Source organism: Pistacia vera, unplaced genomic scaffold (genome assembly GCF_008641045.1).
Source record: "Pistacia vera cultivar Batoury unplaced genomic scaffold, PisVer_v2 Contig749, whole genome shotgun sequence".
Classification (NCBI taxonomy): Eukaryota; Viridiplantae; Streptophyta; class Magnoliopsida; order Sapindales; family Anacardiaceae; genus Pistacia; species Pistacia vera.
This window is the reverse complement of record NW_022196611.1, coordinates 27871-49963: the sequence shown is the minus strand read 5'-3', so window position 1 is coordinate 49963 and position 22093 is coordinate 27871. Positions and strand designations below refer to the sequence as shown.

General features: G+C 37.4%; 1 protein-coding gene and 1 long non-coding RNA gene across 6 annotated transcripts; both read left to right on the top strand.

Annotated features, from left to right (window-relative positions):
• On the top strand, window positions 1-979 carry LOC116115627. Its single transcript, XR_004125701.1, has 3 exons — window positions 1-498; window positions 716-820; window positions 941-979. It is a non-coding gene; the product is annotated as an uncharacterized LOC116115627 (long non-coding RNA).
• Window positions 980-3901: 2922 nt separating this feature from the next.
• Window positions 3902-11936, top strand: LOC116115622 (putative disease resistance RPP13-like protein 1). 5 transcript variants are annotated; one of them, XM_031401758.1, is made up of 8 exons: window positions 3902-4323; window positions 5806-10029; window positions 10130-10185; window positions 10348-10516; window positions 10598-10704; window positions 10947-11003; window positions 11132-11243; window positions 11338-11936. In XM_031401758.1, exon 2 carries the CDS (start codon window positions 5881-5883, stop codon window positions 9988-9990), a length of 4110 nt encoding a protein of 1369 aa, XP_031257618.1. In that variant the 5' UTR covers window positions 3902-4323; window positions 5806-5880; the 3' UTR covers window positions 9991-10029; window positions 10130-10185; window positions 10348-10516; window positions 10598-10704; window positions 10947-11003; window positions 11132-11243; window positions 11338-11936. The 5 variants fall into 5 exon arrangements, with proteins under 5 accessions (XP_031257618.1, XP_031257613.1, XP_031257614.1 ...); XM_031401753.1 differs by having other exon boundaries at window positions 5717-10029; XM_031401754.1 differs by having other exon boundaries at window positions 5713-10029.
• Window positions 11937-22093: the final 10157 nt, after the last annotated feature.

Here is a 22093-nt window from a genome sequence, read left to right as displayed (position 1 = left end):
CTGTGTAGCAGAAGTTCTCCTTGCTCTGTAATACCTCCATATACTTGGGATTGTTTACTGGAACCTTAAGCCAGAAAATGTTCTTGTAAGGGAAGATGGACATATAATGCTCTTTGACTTTGGTCTTTCCCTTCGTTGTGCTGTCAGCCTAACAGTAGTGAAGTCGTCAACACTCAGGTCTGAAACCCTGAAAAAGAATCCGGTTTATTGCATTCGACATGCCTGCATCAAGCCCTCATGTATCCAACCGTCATGTATTGTCCCTACAACTTGTTTTCTCCTCGATCCTTTTGAAAATCCAAGAAAGTTCAGAAACCAAAGAATGAAACCGGGAACCAAGTTACCCCACTGCCAGAACTTATCGCTGAGCCAACCAACGCTCCATGTCGTTTGTAGGAACTCACGAGTACCTGGCGCCTGAAACTATCGAAGGTGAAGGGCATGGAAACGCTGTTGATTGGTGGAGTTTTGGGATCTTTCTGTATGAGCTATTATTTGGTAAAACTCCCTTAAGGGCTCCGAAAACAGGGCTACCCTGTTTAATAGCCCAAATCATTTCTGTTTCACAGCTATAATTTTTGTTGTCTCTAACTTTCAATTTTAATCACAAATTTGGTAAACATTTTCATTTCTAAAGCTGGCTGAAACGCTAGAAGTTGAGCAGATATCAATGTTTTACTTGAAAAAATTCAATTGGTTTGTGTTTGGTGGACAGGTAGCTTTTCTTCTAATAAATCATAGAACTGAATTAGGATGTGGAAGGCAATGATGCACTATGGTTTGCGCAACAAAGTCTCTGCTTGAAGAATGAATTTTTGGTGTAAGTTACAGAGTTCTCAGTAAGAAAAGTAATCAGAACTATTATTCCATTGTAGTTAGATAGTTTAGTTGGATTCAAGAAACCAACTGTTTTTATGACTTGAAAATTTCTTTGTTGAAGGTTTCTGCTATTCCTTTGTTAATTTTCCAAGAGGTGCTGCTGTTTCACAAATGTTGCAATTTAGTAGAGTTATGACAAATGTGGTGAAGATTCTATTGAAGCCTTCAAAAGGTTATGATTTCTTCTTGTCATGAGACCAAGTTATTCTAGTGTTATGATGGTCCTAATCCACATCCTTTACTCTTGTGCAGTTTAATATGAATGATTGTCCTTTTTCAGAAAACGCAGGGCGAAGGAATGAAAGACGAGAGTTGTCGAAGATATATAGCCACTATTCCTTGGTTTTACAAGGAACTAAAGCACCAATAATTCTTTTGCATGCATTGTCTGTCCAATGTCCATGTTGAAGCACACCAAATAAACAAAACTGTGTTACATTATCTCAACATTTGTCTTGAGAAATTTCGGATTTTGTGTTGTAAAAACATTACATCAGTTACCGAAGGTCTACACACTCTTCGTATCTTCGTTATTTTGGATAAAAAATTGCCCAAGTCTTGTTTGTTTACCGGAAGACGGCCTTCCTAATACTGTTTCAGAAGTGCTTATCAATAATTGTAGGAAGCTCAAAGCTCTTATCTCTTCAATGCCTACCTTATATGAATGTCCAAATATGGCTTTCCTCCTGAACAAATTGAACTCTGCACTTTACTAACCTCTGTTCATGACTCAGCTTCCTGGAATTAATGCTCCACTGGAATATACTGAAATAACAACAGAGTACAAAATGGACTCATATGATATTATGTTTAAAAACACCACAACGACAACCACCACAACACTCACCCACACAACCCCAAACACCCAACACTACCTGCAAAAAACACCCCACCTGATTTAACTTTCACATGGAATAAATCCCAAATAATCTAAAAAGGTGAACAAATCATTTTCAAATCTCTTAATTTTTTCATATAAAATTCACAATGCCCGAGTGTGGAGGCTTAGAAGTTAGAAGAGAGGCATAGTTACGGCTTGAAGGCTTGGCTTGGGTCAAGACGTGACGGGTTGCCGTGCGCGCGGCACCTTCCACGGCGGCGACCCATGCTCACTTGCTCAAATCCGGTCATGGCTGCGTGTTTTGTTTAATTGGTAAAGAGAGAGGGAAGTGAAGAAAAGAGAAAAAAAACAAAAGAAAGAGGGGAAAAAAGAGAGAGACGAAGAAGAGAAGAGAAAAAAATATACATACATATACTTTAGTCACATAATTACCTAAAACCCTTAGTTAGTTGATATTACCAAAACACTTTGACCAATTAGGCCTACACACTCAAATTACCTAAATGCCCTTTATCCTTTGACTTTTTTGACCTTTGGAAAGGGCGTGCTCACGGCAGTGTTTTTAGGGGTTCTAATGATACATTAGAAAATAATGGGGACATTTATTTAAAACAAATGGGACCAGTCAAATTAAACTTTATTTATTAAAATATATTGTAATGCAGTAAAAATTACAAATGTTGAGAAAAGATGGGAATGTGCTCTTGTCTCAATAACTCCCAAAAATGTTTAAGACATATTAGTACTTGTGTTCTGTTTTCTCTCTTCAAATGGTAGATATAATCATTGTTTGTTGATGTCGTATATGGCCTGAACCACGTAACTCTAATGTAAGTTTTTGAGTTCTGATTTTACCGAATTTCATTTTATTTTGAAGGAATTGGTTAATTGTATAAGGAAAGATGGACAAAATTTATATGTATTGCTTCTTGAAAGTGAGTGTAAAACAATATTTATAAGTTGATCAATTTTTTCTTCACTTACCCTTTTTCTCTTGAGTTTTGTTAAACTAATTAATCAACACGAATCGAATTATTGATTAGATTATCATTCAATTTTCTTTTGTGAAATTTCATGGAGGGTGGGCGGTGGATTTGTAGGTCAGTACAATAACTTGAGGTTGGTGCTTGAAATTCCTAAACCAAACACACTATGGACCACTATGAAGAAGCAGCCAAAGATTTTTGGTGTTATAATTTAATTGGAGTTGAATTATTGAAATGGTGGACCCAACGCCAAGAATATGGACCACTATGAAGAAGCAGCCAAGATTTTAGGAGCGTAAAATTTATTTAATTTGGAGCACTTGACTCTTGGATGTCCATTTTCATTTTAATTATTCATAGTGAAGCGTTAAGAGAAAGGAAGTGTTATAACTACTCAAAGAAAGAATCAACCACAAAAGCAACAAATCAAGATCAAGATATCAAACCAAGACCAACAGATTTACCGTGGTTCACTTGCTCTAAGATTGAGCAAGCTACGTCCACGTTGAACTCGATATCACACGAGCTCGCTGCACTAATACTGTCAAGTTTACAGATTACACAATCAGCAACACAAGTCACTCAAAACCCCTTCTTCAACCCGTAACCAAACCCTAGAGATTACACCATTCGAATCCCTAAATACAGTGTATACTATACACCCAGAATGACCTGACCAGTCACTCAACACTCAAGTTACAGGCAACACTCAACCCAAACTGTAGAAACCCTAAAGGCTTAATGGTGTTTACGAAGAAAGAAGAGTATTCGAAACGAAAATGAATCGCTCTAATAAACTGCCAAAATAATTCTGCTTTTATATGTTGAAATTAGGTTGAATTTCATCCGTTGGATCTCCTTTTTCATCACGCTCAGGATTGGTTCTGTCAATATGAGCAAAGTGACGTCGTTCCACTAATTGTCAGACGGTAGCGTTTCAAGCCATCATCCAACAGAAGAAACCTCTCAAACTTTTCATTTTCTGAGTCTTTTTCTTCTTCTGCCATCAAACGCTAATCTAATTATTGATTTGATTATCATTCAATTTTCTTCGTGAAATTTCATGGAAGGTGACCGGCTGATTATAGGCTGGAAGTGAAATTTCGTGGAAATTTGTGATTTGAAGAAAAAACAAGACTTGAAAGAGCAACCACTATGAAGTTGGATTATTGGAATGGTGGACCAAGACTTTAAAACCAAGTTGCAGACACAGCTGGGTTCTCTGCTTTATGAGTACACTGTCCATTTTTCATTTTACTTTTTCTTTATCTTTCATAATGAACACTTGACCTTTGATGTCCAGTTTCCATTTTATTACTGTTGAGGTAAAAAGGAAGACCTCTCATGAGGCATTTTGTTTTTTACGAACAGAAAAAGGACTAATAATGGATATTCACTTTATTTCTGATTTATGAATACGTGGAATTTTCGTTGAGTGCTTGCAGAAATTTCTATTTTCTCCTTTCCCACGAAAGTGCACCAAACCATTACCAGTCTCGAAAACCTTTCCATCTTTTCATTTATCATCTGCCGACAGAGAAGTTGAGTAAAAGTTTTCTTGCTTGTAGAAACTGAGTATCAAGAAGTTCAAGACTATCCGAAAATCACAAACTACAGGTAAAGAAAATTCTTCATACTCTTAGTAATTTTTTAAAGCATCTTGTTTATTTAGTTTCACTTGTCCAATCGCTAGTGTTTTTCACATTCTGTTGACTTAAATATATTTGTTTTTGGATTTGAACTGATGAACAATGTTTTAATTACACTGTGGAATAAGAATCAATGGTCCAGCTCAAATATAGCTATTATCCATGCATGCATCCTGTTAACAATTATCAATGCTGTGAAATAGAACTCCATGGATCCATGGTCTGGTTTCTTTGGTTTATGAAAAATACGTCTTACATCTGTAATTAGGCCAAAATCCTGAAATTTATTTTTCATAAGTCCGATCACTTGTAAAGTTACACTGTAGAATAAGAATCAAGTAAATTTCTTAATATTTATTTATCTTTATAAATGATCTTTAAAAACAATATTAGTAGCAAAATCCATTTGTTTATGGCCAACTCTACATTTTCTTTTCTCAATCCTGCCTAATAAAGCATCAAGATTGACAAGACAGCTCACAATCACACTTGGCAGTTGTATCCTAAAATCTTCAGAGTTTCAGTTAATAAATTTTGGTAATGCTCCTGTAGATTTGATAGTTAATGGAGATGAAGAACCCATGAAGATGTCAGCCTTTAACTCTCTAAGCCTTTCAATGAACAATAAGGTTAAGTTTAGGACTGAACTTGTGAATACAATTGCAGATTTTCACCTTCCATTTGGCAAACTGTATTATATTATCTTCTAAAATTAGAGTAAAAAATGGAGGGGATCCAACTGATATATATGTTGGGATAGTGCCTTGAGTCCCACATTGCTTGGGAAAGGGAGTTGCAAGGGGACTCTCCTCTAAATACCCTAGCAGTGTGGGCACCAAAAGCATAGCTAAAGTGGACTGTTATTAAGAGCGTAATTGGGTTTTTTGGGATAGTGTTAGAAGTTGACCATTTTTCTCTTCTAAAAATCCCCCTTTAAAATTCTCGTGTTTGGTTAGCTTTATTTTGCGTTGTTTGCTTTAATTTTGTGTTTGAGTTGTGAGAATTTTTTTTCCAAATATATATTACCCAACCAAACGTTTTTAAACTGTTGATGAAAATCAAGTAAAATATCATAAACTAAGAGGGTAATTAGTATCTCGAAAAAACATAATTCATTTTATTGATTTCTCTGGTAAGCTCTATCTACAAGATTTGACATAATTTACATAAAATCACACTGTTAACCATGTCTGATATTTATATTATATGATAGTATGCCGTGCAAAGGTGCTTAGGATGCCAAATCGAAATCGATTCCTCCTGTTAGGCTCTTGTTTCTATTTGTATTACATCGTATTTTAAATAACGCAGGTTTAAAGTGAATAATCCATTTGATTTAATTCCTTTCTTTCAACAAACAGAAGTTATCATCATGGCTGTGGGAGAGCTCTTTCTCTCTGCGTTCCTTGCAATGTTGTTTGACAAATTGACATCCCCTGAGTTGCTGCAGTTTGCAAGTCAAGAGGGTGTACGCTCAAAGCTGAAGAAGTGGGAGAAGAAGTTGAAGTTTATTGATGCTCTGCTCATGGATGCCGAGGAGAAGCAACTGACGGACAGGGCTGTGAAAATGTGGCTGGACGAGCTCCAGGACTTGGCTTATGATGTGGAGGACATTCTGGATGAGTTTGCAACTGAAGCTTTAAGGCGAAAGGTGATGTCTGAACACCATGCTAGCAGTAGCAAGGAACGTAGCTTTATCTCAGCTTGTTTCACTGGTCGGACTCCAAGTGCTGTGAAGTTCACTTTCAACATGAGGTCCAAGATAGGTGTTATTACTAGCAGATTGGAAGAACTCTGCAGACAAAGAACTGAGCTTGGATTGGAAAAGATTTCGGGGGGGACATCAACTACTGCATGGAATAGACCATCCAGTACATCTGTGCAAATCGAGCCTGCTATTTTTGGGAGGGAGGAAGACAAAGCCAAGATACTACAAATGGTGTTAAGTGGGGAATCAAGTGAAGCCAACTTTTGCGTTACACCGATTGTTGGTATGGGGGGAATTGGTAAAACAACACTTGCTCGAGAGCTCTACAATGATGACAAGGTTATCGAAGTTTTCAATCCAAGAGCATGGACGTGTGTCTCGGATGATTTTGATGTTCTGCGTATCTCTAAGGCAATTCTTGAGTCAATCACTTCATCATCTTGTAGTCTACAGAACTTAAATGAAGTGCAGGTTCAGTTGAAAAACAAAGTAGCCGGACAAAAATTCTTCCTTGTATTAGATGATGTTTGGAGCAGAGATTATGGCTTGTGGGAAACTCTTAAGTCTCCCTTCATGGCTGGGGCACCAGGAAGTAGGATAATTGTGACGACACGCAGCGTCCATGTAGCTTTAACCATGGGACAAAGTGAATATTTTGAGTTGAAACTTCTTTCAAACGATGATTGTTGGGGCATATTCGAGAAGCATGTTTCTGGGTGCAGAGTTGTTTCACGCCAGAATTTGAATTCAATTCGTGATAAAGTTGTTGAGAAGTGCAGAGGGTTACCATTAGCAGCCAGGACTCTTGGGGGTCTTTTACGATCTAAGCAAAGATATGATGAGTGGGACGATATATTGAACAGTAAATTATGGGATTTACCTGAAGAAAATGGCATTCTCTCTGTTTTGAGACTAAGCTACCATCATCTTCCTTCGCATTTAAAAAGGTGTTTTGCTTACTGTGCTATTTTCCCCAAGGATTATGAATTTATGGATAAGGAACTTATCCTATTATGGATGGCAGAAGGTCTTATTCAACAATCTAAAAACAAGCATCTGGAAGACTTAGGTCGTGAGTATTTTTGTGATTTATTGCCGAGGTCAATATTTCAACGGTCAAGTATCAATGGTTCAAAATATATAATGCATGACCTTGTCAATGATTTGGCTCAATGGATATCTGGAGACACAAGTTTTAGATTGGAGGATGAATGCAGTCTCATGTCAATAAAAGGATTTGATAGAATTCGACATTCTTCTTACACATTTAAATGTTATGAAGTAAAAAAGGATTTTGAAGCTCTCTATAAAGTTGAGTCCTTGAGGACGTTGCTGAGAATATTCTTCACATCAACGTACGAAAACACTTACATTAATAAGATGGTTTTTTTGGATTTATTGCCAAAGCTCAAAAAACTGAGAGCACTATCTTTAACAAAGTACCATGTGATGGAACTACCCAGCTCAATTGGAGATCTAAAACATCTAAGGTATATTAACCTTTCTGAAGCTGGGATAAAATGTTTACCTGAGTCAACATGTTTACTGTTCAATTTACAAAGTTTGATGTTGAGAAATTGTTACTATCTCGAGAAGTTGCCTTCACACGTGGGAAATTTGATCAATCTACGCCATTTTGATATTAGAGGGTCAAGATTAATAAGGGAGATGCCATTGGGAGTGAAAAAGTTAAAATGTTTGAAGACACTGTCAAATTTTATTGTTGGTGAAGGTAGTATTGGATCTAGCTTGAAGGATTTGAAAAGCTTAAAGTTTCTTTGCGGAGAGCTCTGCATTTCACGTTTAGAGAATGCAGTGGATTGTCAAGACACAACAGAGATGATATTGTGCGAGAAGAAGGACTTAGAAGCATTGGCACTAGAATGGAGTTTGTCTAATCCCTCGCAAGATGAAGCAGTTAAAATTGTTCTTGACATTTTACAACCTCATGAAAATCTTAAAAAGCTCACAATAAGAAATTATGGCGGCCAAAAACTTTCATCTTGGATAGGAGATCCATCATTCTCCAACATGGTAGATTTGAAATTGGATGGATGTGAAAACTGCACAACCTTGCCTTCGCTAGCACTGATGGGCTCGCTTCAGAACCTGACAATCAGATTGATGGGAAAAATAAAAAAGATAGGTGGTGAGGTTTATGGAGAGGGTTGCTCAAAGTCTTTTCAATCGTTGCAGAAACTTTGTTTTGAGAAGTTGCAAGAGTGGGAGCATTGGGACCCTGTAGAAAATGACCATGTCGAAAGATTCCCTCGCCTCCAAAAGCTTTCAATTTCTCAATGTCCTAAACTCTATGGAAGATTACCTAATCATCTCCCTTTGTTGGATAATCTTGTGATTGATGAGTGTGAGCAGTTAGTGGATTCATTTTCAAGCCTTCCAATGCTCAGATCATTAAAAATAAATAGATGCAAAGGAATTGTTTGTTGTAGCCCAGTTGATTCAAGGGCACTAAACTCCATGAGTACAGGTGGAGAATCAAAATTTCCAGTGTTTAAAAGTTGGTCAAGGGAGGGATTTCAGAAACTAGAACATCTGTCAATTGGTGGCTGTGAAGAGCTCATACATTTATGGCCAAGTAAGATTTGTCCAGAGAATGCACCACAAGAGTTGAGTTGCTTCACCTCCCTTCAAGAGCTGCATTTAAAAGAGCTCCGGAATCTTGTTTCGTTTCCAGATGGGTTACTTTCAATCTTCAGCATTGTTTCAATCACCAAATGTGATGCCCTAACATCCTTGCACGAGGGGTTGAAGCACAGCAATGCACGTCTCAGGTCCTTAGAGGTTTATGACTGTCCTTCTCTAAAATTCATCGTGAGAGGCCGTTTACCTTCATCTCCAAATAGGCTTTCTATTTATAGATGTGAAAACTTGATGTGCGTTTTGGATGATAGAGAAGATATTTGTACTTCTTCTCCATCTTCTTCTTATTCACTGGTACACAGGGATGACGTGGACAACACCAGCACATCTCTTCTCTACAAATTAAGAATAGTGGAATGCCATTCTTTGACGCATTTATCCTCAACAGACCAGTTACCTTCAACACTCGCGGAGCTTTGTCTTTCAAACTGTTCAAGTCTCAGAACCTTGGGACAGTTATCAAAGGGACTTGTGTCCTTTTTTATTAACAACTGCCCAAAGCTAGAGTCACTAGCATCTGGGAGTTTTGACTGTAACATGCCTATTGAGATTCTTGCTATCGTGGGTTGTGAAAACCTTAAATCCATTCCGGAGGGCTTACACACTCTTTGCAAACTACGTCGTATGCTTATCAGTAGGTGCCCAAGTCTTGTTTCGTTTCCAAAAGATGGGTTTCCTGACACTGATTTAGAAGTAGAGATCTATGGGTGTGAGAAACTACAAGCCCTACCTAGCCGCATGCACACCCTCAAATCTCTTCAAGAGCTATCCTTATTGGAATGTCTTAATATCGAATCCATTACAGTAGAAGATTTCCCCCCCAACCTAAAATCACTTGAACTCCCTCTCAATATCTACCAGCCACTGACTGAGTGTGGTTGGCACAAACTTAGCTCTCTTACGAGTCTCAGAATTTGGGGATTACCTAATGTAATATCTTTCCCAGAAAAGAAGATTATAGAAATAAAGTTTCCCATCTCTCTAATTGATCTGAGCATTGTTCGTTTCCCGAAATTGAAATACCTATGTTCCAAAAATTTCCGAGTTCTTAGATCTCTCAAATTTTTGACTTTCAATGATTGCCCAAATCTCACATCCTTTCCAGACCTTCCGTCCTCGCTTTTGCGGCTACATATTTATAGATGTCCTTTAATACAAAAACAGTGCAAAAGGAATGAAGGCCAAGAATGGTCCAAGATAGTTCACATCCCTTGCGTTAAGATAAATGGAAAATTCATCTACACTCTGGAAGAGGAAATGAGCTGAATCCGATACTAATTCCTTCCATCATTGTAATCAATTTAGGTAAGTCAATTTTTAGCTCATAGAACACTAGTTACTATTAAGAGAATTTAGAGTTTTACAACAACAGAGTGTGAATTAATAATTTTGTCACTTCATGCAGGGAGAAACTAAACAATCTGGCACTGGAGGCAAAATGCCAACATTGCAATGGCAGGGGTAAGCTTTACCATATGGTTTCTTAAGACAATTTTAAGTCACACTTCTGACTATTAAAATTAATGACAGAATTGGTTAAGTATTTTCATTTCGTTCATTTCTAGTGGTACCCTAAGCTCTTTAAGCACTGAGTTGATATTGCGGTCTGTGTTTGGTTGACAGGTAGTTTTTCTTCTACCTAGTAATTCATGGAGCTTAATTTGGATGTGGAAGGCAATGATACTCTATGTGGATTACAGAGCTTTGGTGGCGTTGGTGTTCAAATGTTGCAGTTTAGCTTGCTGGAGTGTTATGGGAATATCAGTGAAGATTTTGTTGAAGCCTTTCAAAGGTAATGATTCGCTACTCCTATATCCACATTTTGTAATTCAATATCAAAAAAAATCAGCAGCTAATTCATAACTCTATGTAGTAAATGATTGTCCTTTGCAAAAAGAAAGAAAAAAGAAACAGCACTCCACACGAGGAAGAATGGAGATTCAATTCATTATTCAGGGCATGCCCTTGTACTCTTTTCAGGTCAGACAAATTCTTGCACCTAAATGGTGCAATTAGTTACTATCAGAATGATCTAGATATTTTATGGTAGGAAGATACCAACTTCAAAAACATTACGCCAACATTGCAATGGCAATGCTAAGCTTTATCATATCACATGTTGAGATAATTAAGAAGAATTTTGGTTCCTCTGTTTGATAACCATCTAATACAAAACCATAGCTATCATTTACCGTACTAACATTTTTTATACCATTTTTCAGCTCAATGAAGAAAGAGGCAAACAACAGAGCTGACCACATTGTGGATACAACAATCAAGTTAAGATGAACTCTTCAATGTCTTCATTCATCTTGCTAGTAACTTGATTTTAATAGGTTATAATGCTAGTCCATTCTCGATGTATTGATTTGAAGTGTTCTTATTTATTCATTTAATTTATTTTCAGAGGGACTAGAGTGCAGCTTCCTGTCAGAAGTTGAAGCTCAAGGGCTTGCTTCAATTAACTGCTTCCTCACCTCTTTTGATTCTTTGAAAGTTTGAACTGCTGTGCTTGTAAGGTAATCAAAAGGAATTTGTGGAGTGACTCAAACTCTTGATATTTTGTAACTTTTTATATCCATAGATACTGAAGTTTTTTTTATACTGTATAAGGAACTTGTAAGGCATCAATCGCTGTTGGTCTAATGTCAGTGAAGCTCCACCAAGAAAAGCGCTTTATTGTCTTCCATGATGCAAATCAGCCATTTCTGTTTCATTAGCGGCATGGAGGAGAGGAAGAGGAGCACTCCATTGTCTTCCATGATGTGATGGTGGATAGGATGAACTCAAAATCCACAAGTCCTTTTTATAGAAACCCGGTCCACTGTCAAGATATTATCCGCTTTGGATACAACGCGCTCTGAGAGTTTAGGAGCTCACAGACTATTTAACAAGCCTTCGCCTTTCTTTTCCAAGCGATGTGGAATATCACACTACTCTTCTTGATACGCAATGATACTACGAAGAATATGCTGAGTTATTTACAACTTCAATTGTTGTGGAAGACAATTCGTTGAAAGTTTCTGCTGCTGTCTTCATAAGCTTTTACTTTCTGCACTTCTTCCAGAATCAGACTTAAAAGAACATTTTGGTTAGACAAATTATAGATTTACATGATTTTGGATTTTTTTTTTCCGAGGAGTACGGCTCATTATGTCTCTTATCAGGATGTCATCTTTTCTCTAATCAATGAAATTTCGTCATATTGTCCAGGTTGCTTCAAAAAGAGAAAATGATGAAAAAAAGAAATAATTGTTTCATTCAGAAATTTTACACAACACAATTAAGAGAAAGGGTTAATAAAGCTTTTCCTTTCAGCCCTCTTTATTCTGCACCTTTGTTATATTTCCTTGGTTTTACAAGGAACTAAAGCACCAAATAATTCTATTGCATGCATTGTCTGTCCAATGTCCAATGTTGAAGCACACCAAATAAACAAAACTGTGTTACATTATCTCACATTTGTCTTGAGAAATTCGGATTTTGGTTGTAAAAACATTACATCAGTTCCGAAGGTCTACACACTCTTCGTAATCTTCGTTATTTTGTATAAAAAATTGCCCAAGTCTTGTTTTTTACCGGAAGACGGCCTTCCTAATCCTGTTTCAGAAGTGCTTATCAATAATTGTAGGAAGCTCAAGCTCTATCTCTTCAATGCCTACCTTATATGAATGTCCAATATGGCTTTCTCTCCGGAACAAATTGAACTCTGCACTTTACTAACCTCTTGTTCATGAACTCAGCTTCCTGGAAATTAATGCCCACTGGAATATACTGAAATAACACAGAGTACAAAATGGACTCATATGATATTATGTTATAAAACACACACAACGACAACCCCACAAACCACTCACCACTACAACCCCACACCCACACTACCTGCAAAAAAACACCCAACACTGATTTAACTTCCACATGGAATAAATCAACAAATAAATCTAAAAAGGTGAACATCATTTCAAAATCTCTTAATTTTTTCATATAAAATTCACAATGCCCGAGTGTGGAGGCTTAGAAGTTAGAAGAGAGCATAGTTACGGCTTGAAGGCTTGAGCTTTCAAGACGTGACGGGTTGCCGTTCGCCGGCGACCTTCCACGGCGGCGACCCATGCTCATCTTGCTCAAATCCGGTCATGGCTGCGTGTTTGTTTAATTGGTAAAGAGAGGGAAGTGAAGAAGAGAAGAAAAAAAAACAAAAGAAAGAGGGGAAAAAGGAGAGAGACGAAGAAGGAGAAGAGAAAAAAATATACATACATATACTTTAGTCACATAATTACCAAAAAACCCTTAGTTAGTTTGATTACCAAAACACTTTGACCAATTAGCCTACACACTCAATTACCTAAATGCCCTTTATCCTTTGACTTTTTTGACCTTTTGAAAGGCGTGCTCACGGCAAGTGATTTTTAGGGTTCTAATGATACATTAGAAAATAATGGGGACATTTAAATTTAAAACAATGGGACCAGTCAAATTAAACTTTATTTATTAAAATATATTGTAGTGCAGTAAAAATTACAAATGAGTTAGAAAAAAGGGGAATGTGCTCTTGTCTCATATAACTCCCAAAAATGTTTAAGACAATTATGTACTTGTTGTTGCGTTTTCTCTTCTTCAAATGGTAGATTATAATCATTGTTTGTGTGATGTCGGTATACTCCTGAACCACGTAACTCTAATGTATAGTTTTGAGTTCTGATTTTACCGAATTCATTTATTTGAAGGAATTGTTTATTTGTATAAGGAAAGATGGACAAAATTATATATGTATTGCTTCTTGAAAGTGAGTGTAAAACAATATTTATAAGTTGATCAATTTTTTCTTCACTTACCCTTTTTTCTCTTGAGTTTTGTTAAACTAATAATCAAACACGAATCGAATTATTGATTAGATTATCATTCAATTTTCTTTTGTGAAATTTCATGGAGGGTGGGCGTGTGATTATGTAGGTCAGTACAATAACTTGAGGTTGGTGCTTGGAGAATTCCTAAACCAAACACACTTGGACCACTATGAAGAGCAGCCAAAGATTTTGGTGTGTATAATTTAATTTGGAGTTGATTATTGAAATGGTGGAGCCCAACGCCAAGAATAGGGACCACTATGAAGAAGCAGCCAAGATTTTAGGAGCGTAAAATTTAATTTAATTTGGAGCACTTGACTCTTGGATGTCCATTTTCCTTTAATTATTCATAGTGAACGCGTTAAGAGAAAGGAAGTGTTATAAACTACTCAAAGAAAGAATCAACCAACAAAAGCAACAAATCAAGATCAAGAATCAAACACAAGACCAACAGATTTACCGTGGTTCACTTGCTCAAGATTGAGCAAGCTACGTCCCGTTGAACTCGATAATCCACGAGCTGCTCGGCACTAATACTGTCAAGTTTACAGATTACACAATCAGCAACACAAGTCACTCAAAACCCCTTCTTCAACCCGTAACCAAACCCTAGAGATTACACCATTCGAATCCCTAAATACAGTGTATCATACACCCAGAATGACCTGACCAGTCACTCAACACTCAAGTTACAGGCAACACTCAACCCAAACTGTAGAACCCTAAAGGCTTACAATGGTGTTTAACGAAGAAGAGAGTTATTCGAAACGAAAATGAATCGCTCTATAACTGCCAAAATAATTCTGCTTTTATATGGGTGAATTAGGGTTGAATTTCATCCGTGGATCTCTCTTTTTCATCAACGCTCAGATTGGTTCTGTCAATATGAGCAAAGTGACGTCGTTCCACTTAAGTGTCAAGACGGTAGCGTTTCAAGCCATCATCCAACAGAAGAAACCTCTCAAACTTTTCATTTTCTGGTCTTTTTCTTCTTTCCATCAACGCTATCAATTATTTGATTTGATTATCATTTTTCTTTCGTGAAATTTCATGGAAGGTGACCGGCTGTTATATAGGCTGGAAGTGAAATTTCGTGGAAATTTGTGATTTGAGAAAAAAACAAGACATTGAAAGAGCAACCACTATGAATTTGGATTATGGATGGTGGAGCCAAGACTTTAAAACCAAAGTTGCAGACACAGCTGGTTCTCTGCTTTATAGTACACTGTCCATTTTTCATTTTACTTTTCTTAATCTTTCATAATGAACCACTTGACTCTTGGATGTCCAGTTTCCATTTATTTACGTTTAGTAAAAAGGAAGAAACCTCTCATGAGGCATTTTTTTTTTTTACGAACGGAAAAGGACTAATATGGATATTCACTTTATTTTCTGATTTATGAAAGTGTGGAATTTTCGTTGAGTGCATTGCAGAAATTTCTATTTTCCTCCTTCCCACGCAAGTTCACCAAACCATTACCAGTCTCGAAAACCTTTCCATCTTTTCATTTATCATCTGCCGACAGAGAAGTTGAGTAAAAGTTTTCTTGCTTGTAGAAACTGAGTATCAAGAAGTTCAGACTATCCGAAAATCACAAACTACAGGTAAAGAAATTCTTCATACTCTTAGTAATTTTTTAAAGCATCTTGTTTATTTATTGTTTCACTTGTCCAATCGCTATGTTTTTTCACATTTTTGACTTAAATATATTTGTTTTTGGATTTGAACTGATGAACAATGTTTTAATTACACTGTGGAATAAGAATCAATGGTCCAGCTCAAATATAGCTATTATCCATGCATGCATCCTGTTAACAATTATCAATGCTGTGAATAGAACTCCATGGATCCATGGTCTGGTTTCTTTGGTTTATGAAAAACGTCTTACATCTGTATTAGGCCAAATCCTGAAATTTATTTTTCATAATCCGATCATTTGTAAGTTACACTGTAGAATAAATCAAGTAAATTTCTTAATATTATTTATCTTTATAAGATCTTTAAAAACATATTAGTACCAAAATCCTTTTGTTTATGGCCACTCTACATTTTCTTTTCTCAATCCTGCCTAAAAGCATCAAGATTGACAAGACGCTCACAATCACACTTGGCAGTTGTATCCTAAAATCTTCAGAGTTTCAGTTAATAAATTTGGTAATGCCCTGTAGATTTGATAGTTAATGGAGATGAAGAACCCATGAATGTCAGCCTTTAACTCTCTAAGCCTTTCAATGAACAATAGGTTAAGTTTAGGACTGAACTTGTGAATACAATTGCAGATTTTCACCTTCCATTTGGCAAACTGTATTTTATATCTTCTAAATTAGAGTAAAGAATGAGGGGATCCAACTGATAATATGTTGGGATAGTGCCTTGAGTCCCAATTGCTTGGGAAAGGGAGTTGCAAGGGACTCTCCTCTAAATACCCTAGCAGTGTGGGCACCAAAAGCATAGCTAAGGTGGACTGTTATTAAGGCGTAATTGGGTTTTTTGGAATAGTGTTAGAAGTTGACCATTTTTCTCTTCTAAAAATCCCCCTTTAAAATTCTCGTGTTTGGTTAGCTTTATTTTGCGTTGTTTGCTTTAATTTTGTGTTTGTTGTGAGAATTTTTTTCCAATATATATTACCCAACCAAACGTTTTTAAACTGTTGATGAAAATCAAGTAAATATCTAAACTAAGAGGGTAATTAGTATCTCGAAAAAAACTAATTCATTTTTTTGATTTCTCTGGTAACTCTATCTACAAGATTTGACATAATTACACATAAAATCACACTGTTACCCATGTCTGATATTATATTATATGATAGGCCGTGCAAAGGTGCTTAGGATGCCAAATCGAAATCGATTCCTCCTGTTAGGCTCTTTGTTTCTATTTGTCTTACATCGTATTTTAAATAACGCAGGTTTAAAGTGAAAATCCATTTGATTTAATTCCTTTCTTTCAAACAAACAGAAGTTATCATCATGGCTGTGGGAGAGCTCTTTCTCTCTGCGTTCCTTGCAATGTTGTTTGACAAATTGACTCCCCGAGTTGCTGCAGTTTGCAAGTCAAGAGGTGTGTACGCTCAAAGCTGAAGAAGTGGGAGAAGAAGTTGAAGTTTATGTGCTCTGCTCATGGATGCCGAGGAGAAGCAACTGACGGCAGGGCTGTGAATATGTGGCTGGACGAGCTCCAGACTTGGCTTATGAGTGGAGGACATTCTGGATGAGTTTGCAACTGAAGCTTTAAGGCGAAAGGTGATGTCTGAACACCATGCTAGCAGTAGCAAGGAAGTAGCTTTATCTCAGCTTGTTTCACTGGTCAGACTCCAAGTGCTGTGAAGTTCACTTTCAACATGAGGTCCAAGATAGGTGTTATAACTAGCAGATTGGAAGAACTCTGCAGACAAAGAACTGAGCTTGGATTGGAAAAGATTTCGGGGGGACATCAACTACTGCATGGAATAGACCATCCAGTACATCTGTGCAAATCGAGCCTGCTATTTTGGGAGGGAGGAAGACAAAGCACATACTACAATAGTGGTTAAGTGGGAATCAAGTGAAGCCAACTTTTGCGTTACACCGATTGTTGGTATGGGGGGAATTGGTAAAACAACACTTGCTCGAGAGCTCTACAATGATACGCAGGTTATCGAAGTTTTCAATCCAGAGCATGGACGTGTGTCTCGGATGATTTTGATGTTCTGCGTATCTCTAAGGCAATTCTTGAGTCATCACTTCATCATCTTGTAGTCTACAGAACTAAATAAGTGCAGGTTCAGTTGAAAAACAAGTAGCGCGGACAAAATTCTTCCTTGTTTAATGATGTTTGGAGCAGAGATTATGCGTGTGGGAACTCTTAAGTCTCCCTTCATGGCTTGGGGCACCAGGAAGTAGGATAATTGTGACGACACGCAGCGTCCATGTAGCTTTAACCATGGGACAAGTGATATTTTGAGTTGAAACTTCTTTCAACGATGATTGTTGGGGCATATTCGAGAAGCATGTTTTCGGGTGGCAGTTGTTTCACGCCAGCAATTTGAATTCAATTCGTGATAAAGTTGTTGAGAGTGCAGAGGGTTACCATTAGCAGCCAAGCTCTTGGGGTCTTTTACGATCTAGCAAGATGATAGTGTGGGACATATATTGACAGTAAATTATGGGATTTACCTGAAGAAATATGCATTCTCTCTCTTGTTTTGAGACTACTACCATCATCTTCCATCTCGCATTTTAAAAAGGGTTTTGCTTACTGTGCTATTTTCCCCAAGGATTATGAATTTATGGATAAGGAACTTATCCTATTATGGATGGCAGAAGGTCTTATTCAACAATCTAAAACACAGCATCTGAAGACTTAGGTCCGTGAGTATTTTTGTGATTTATTGCCGAGGTCAATATTTCAACGGTCAAGTATCAATGTTCAAAATATAATGCATGACCTTGTCAATGATTGGCTCAATGGATATCTGGAGACACAAGTTTTAGATTGAGGATGATGCAGTCTCATGTCATATAAAGGATTTGATAGAATTCGCATTCTTCTTACACATTAATGTTATGAGTAAAAAGGATTTGAAGCTCTCTATAAGTAGTCCTTGAGTCCGTTGCTTCTGAGAATATTCTTCACATCAACGTACGAAAACACTACATTAAAAGATGTTTTTTTGGATTTATTGCCAAAGCTCAAAAACTGAGAGCACTATCTTTAACAAATTACCATGTATGGAACTACACTATTGGAGACAAGCTCATTTATAGTATACCTTTCTGATACTGGGATAAAATGTTTAACTACTGACAACATGTTTACTGTTCAATTTTACAAAGTTTGATGTTGAGAAATTGTTTAATCTCGAGAAGTTGCCTTCACAGCACGTGGAAATTTGATCATCTACGCCTTATTTGATATTAGAGGTCAAGATTAATAGGGAGATGCCATTGGGAGTGAAAAAGTTAAAATGTTTGAAGACACTGTCAAATTTTATGTTGGGTGAAGGTAGTATGGATCTAGCTGAAGATTTGAAAAGCTTAAAGTTTCTTTGCGGAGACACTACATTTCACGTTTAGAGAATGCAGTGGATTGTCAAGACACCAGGATGATATGTGCGAGAAGAGGACTTGAAAGCATTGGCACTAGAATGGTTTTGTCTAATCCCTCGCAAGATAGCAGTTAAAATTGTTCTTGACATTTACTACATAAACCTCAAATGAAAAATCTTAAAAAAGACAATAACAAATAAGAAAATTATGGCAGCCAAACTTTTCAATCTGGATAGAGAATCCATCATGTCTCCAACAATGGTGAGTGATTTAATTGGATGGATGGGTGACAACTGCACCAACCTTGGCCGGAAGACAATTCATGCTTAGCCGTAAAAAAAAGATTGTAATAAAAAAAAAAAGATTGGCTCGCTTAAAACAGACCGAAAAAAATACGAACAGAATAAAAACAGATTGATGGGAAAAATAAAAAAGATTAGATATGGATTGACGTGTTATGGAAAAAAGGGAAGAGAAAAACTGGGTAATGACACACCGGAGTCTTTTTTTTCAAAACACGAAATCACGTCGTCGGAAATAACCAAAAACACCATCACAGATTGCCTTTGTTTGGGGGAGAAGTTGACACAAGAGTGGGAGCTTGGGGAAACCCTGTAAGAAAATACCTGGAGTCGAGAAGCCTTCCCTCGCCTAAAAGAAAAAAAAAGCACACAGCTCCCTCCCCCCACGCTCGCCTCCAAAAGGCTTTCCAAGCATTACAAAATTTTGAAATAGATGTTTTTGTTTACGTCAATGGCCTAAGAAAAAAAAAACTCTCAAAATGGAGAATTAACAATGATAACCTAAAAAAAAAACATCAATCCGTCCCCTTGTTGGATAAACTGTAGTGAGTGATGAGTGTGAGCCGTTAGTGGATTCATTTTCCCCAAGACCTTCCAATGCTCAAATCATTAAAAAATAAATAGAGGCAAAGGAATTGTTTCGTGTTGTAGCCCAGTGTAATTGAGATTGCAAAGGGGGACATGGCAACGAAAAGCCTAAACTCCATGATACAGGTGTGAGAAATCAAAATTATCCATTGTTTTTTAAAATAAAGTTTGGTCACGGGTGAGGGCTGTTTTCAGAAACTAAGAACTTCCTGTCAAATGGTGTGACTGGTGAAGAGCTCATACCATTTCTGGCCCAGACAAAGATTTGTCCCAATTAATGCAACACACAAGACCAGAGAATTGAGTTTGCTTGCTGGTTGGGTGCCTATGGTCTGGTAATGTCAGAGTTCATGTCCGCTCCACCTCCCTATCATTCAGAGGAAGCTGTTCAGGCATTTAAACGAGCCTATAGCCGTAAATCTTTGTGTCGGTTTCCAGTATGGGTTACTTTATCCATCTCAGCATTGTTTTCATCTTCCAGCAGATTGTTATGCAGTCCACCAAAATGGTGAATGGCCCTAAGGGAGCAGAACCCCAGTGACCTTCCCTGCAACACGGGGGGTTGAACACGAGCAAAAATGTGGCATTACGAAAGCAGCGTCCATTCCAAAATATACATGGGTCCTTAAGAGTTTATGGATATGACGATTCAGCTCGATTGCGCCGCAAGGGGAAGTATATATGCTTCCTTTGCTCCTTTGTGTGAGGAGAGGGATGAGGGATGGTCGGCTTCCCTAGTTCTACACCTCTAAATAAAAGTCATCGTGAGAGAGGCCGTTTATTACCGGCTTACATCCTCGAAATAGGAGGCTTTTTTTCTATTTATAGATGTTAAAACTGATTGTGGCCGTTTGTGTGGAGATGGTAGAGAAGATAGTTTGTACTGGGGTCTTTACTGGGCGTGGTTCTTAGGTCTGCTCTCTTTCCTAATCCCAATCTTCTTCCCTTTATTCGTTCCCTTATGGTACACGACGTTATATTGGACGTTGAACAAAACACCTACACAGTCCTCTCTCTTCTGCTCTCTACAAATTAAGAATACGGTGGAAAAATGGTCCATCTTTTCTTAATTCGTTGACGAGCATTTTATGTAAATCCTGCAACGGCAAGGTCGAAATGAATCGACACAGAGAGGTGTAACCTTCAACAACTTCCGGAGCTGGGCTTTGTCCTTTCAAACTGTATCAAGGAGATCTCCTAACCATTGGTACCTGTTACAAAGGGGAGGCGTATGTGTCCTTTATTATACTTTGTTTTTATTAACAATTAAACAAACAACTGACCCAAACACGCTAGAGAGTCACTAGCATCTCTGGCGTTTTTTTGAGCTGTACCATGCATGCTATTGGAGATTTCTTGGCTATCGCCGGTGGGGTTTGAAAACCCTTAAATATCCATTCCGGAGGAGGGGCTTAACACACTCTTTGTTGCAAAACTAATACGAAAACACTACGTTTCGTAATGAGCTTATCATATAGGTGCCCAATTCCTTGTTTCGTTTCCTGTCCAAAGATTTGGTTTTCCTGACACTGGATGATTAGAAGTAGTAAAGATCTATGGGTGTGAGAAACACTAAAAGCAACATCCCTAACCTATCCTACAAATGACAACAGTAGCTCCTCAAGTCTCTTCAAAGAGCTAATATCCTTTAGTTTTGGAATGTCTAATATCGAAAAATACTGCGCATGTACAGACAGGTAGAAGATTATCACATCCCATTGGTCCGCCCCACAAAAACCTAAATCACATCTTTGAATACGTCTGGCCCTCGTCATATCTAGACAACCAGGCAGCACCACGGTGCTGATTGTTTAGTTGGATTCAAGAAACCAACTGTTTTTATGACTTGAAAATTTCTTTGTTGAAGGTTTCTGCTATTCTTTGTTAATTTTCCAGGAGGTGCTGGTGTTCAAAATGTTGCAGTTTCGGAGAATTATGGGAATGTTGGTGAAGATTCTATTGAAGACTTCAAAAGGTTATGATTTCTTCTTGTCATGAGACCAAGTTATTCTCGTGTTATGATGGTCCTAATCTCACATCCTTTACTACTTGTGTGGTTTAATATGAATGATTATCCTTCGCAGAAAACGCAGGGCGAAGGGAATGAAAGACGAGAATTGTCGAAGATATATAGCCACAATATCACAAGCTCGTCTTCCATCCCTACGAGGAATAATGATCTTCGATTAGATTCAATCCTTTAACTACGACATTCCATCCTTATGCTCTTTTCAGGTCTGTCAAATTATTGCAGATAAACAGTACTATTAGTTACAATCACAATTTATTAAATGGAGTGTTAATTACGTCACATTTGTAGGAAGCAACCAACTCTCAGATACAGTATGTCAACATTGCAATGGCAGTAGCAAGCTCGCTCTATCGTAAGGCACCTTAAGATAATACGAAAGACATTTATTTCCTCTGTTTCATAAGCATCCAAACTTGTAGCAAGTTTCCTTTGATAAACATTTACTATAGGTTTCTTTTCAGATGATCAATTCATGGTACTGATGAGTGGACTATAAGGAAGCTGTGATAACCGAGAGGTAAATTTTTTTTCTTTAGTAGTCTTGACGCATTTCCGAAAATATTGCGTAGATT

What these genes read in the sequence shown, in the direction of transcription:
- LOC116115622 (XM_031401757.1), top strand. Translation starts at nt 5,728, where the DNA reads ATGGCTGTGGGAGAGCTCTTTCTCTCTGCGTTCCTTGCAATGTTGTTT.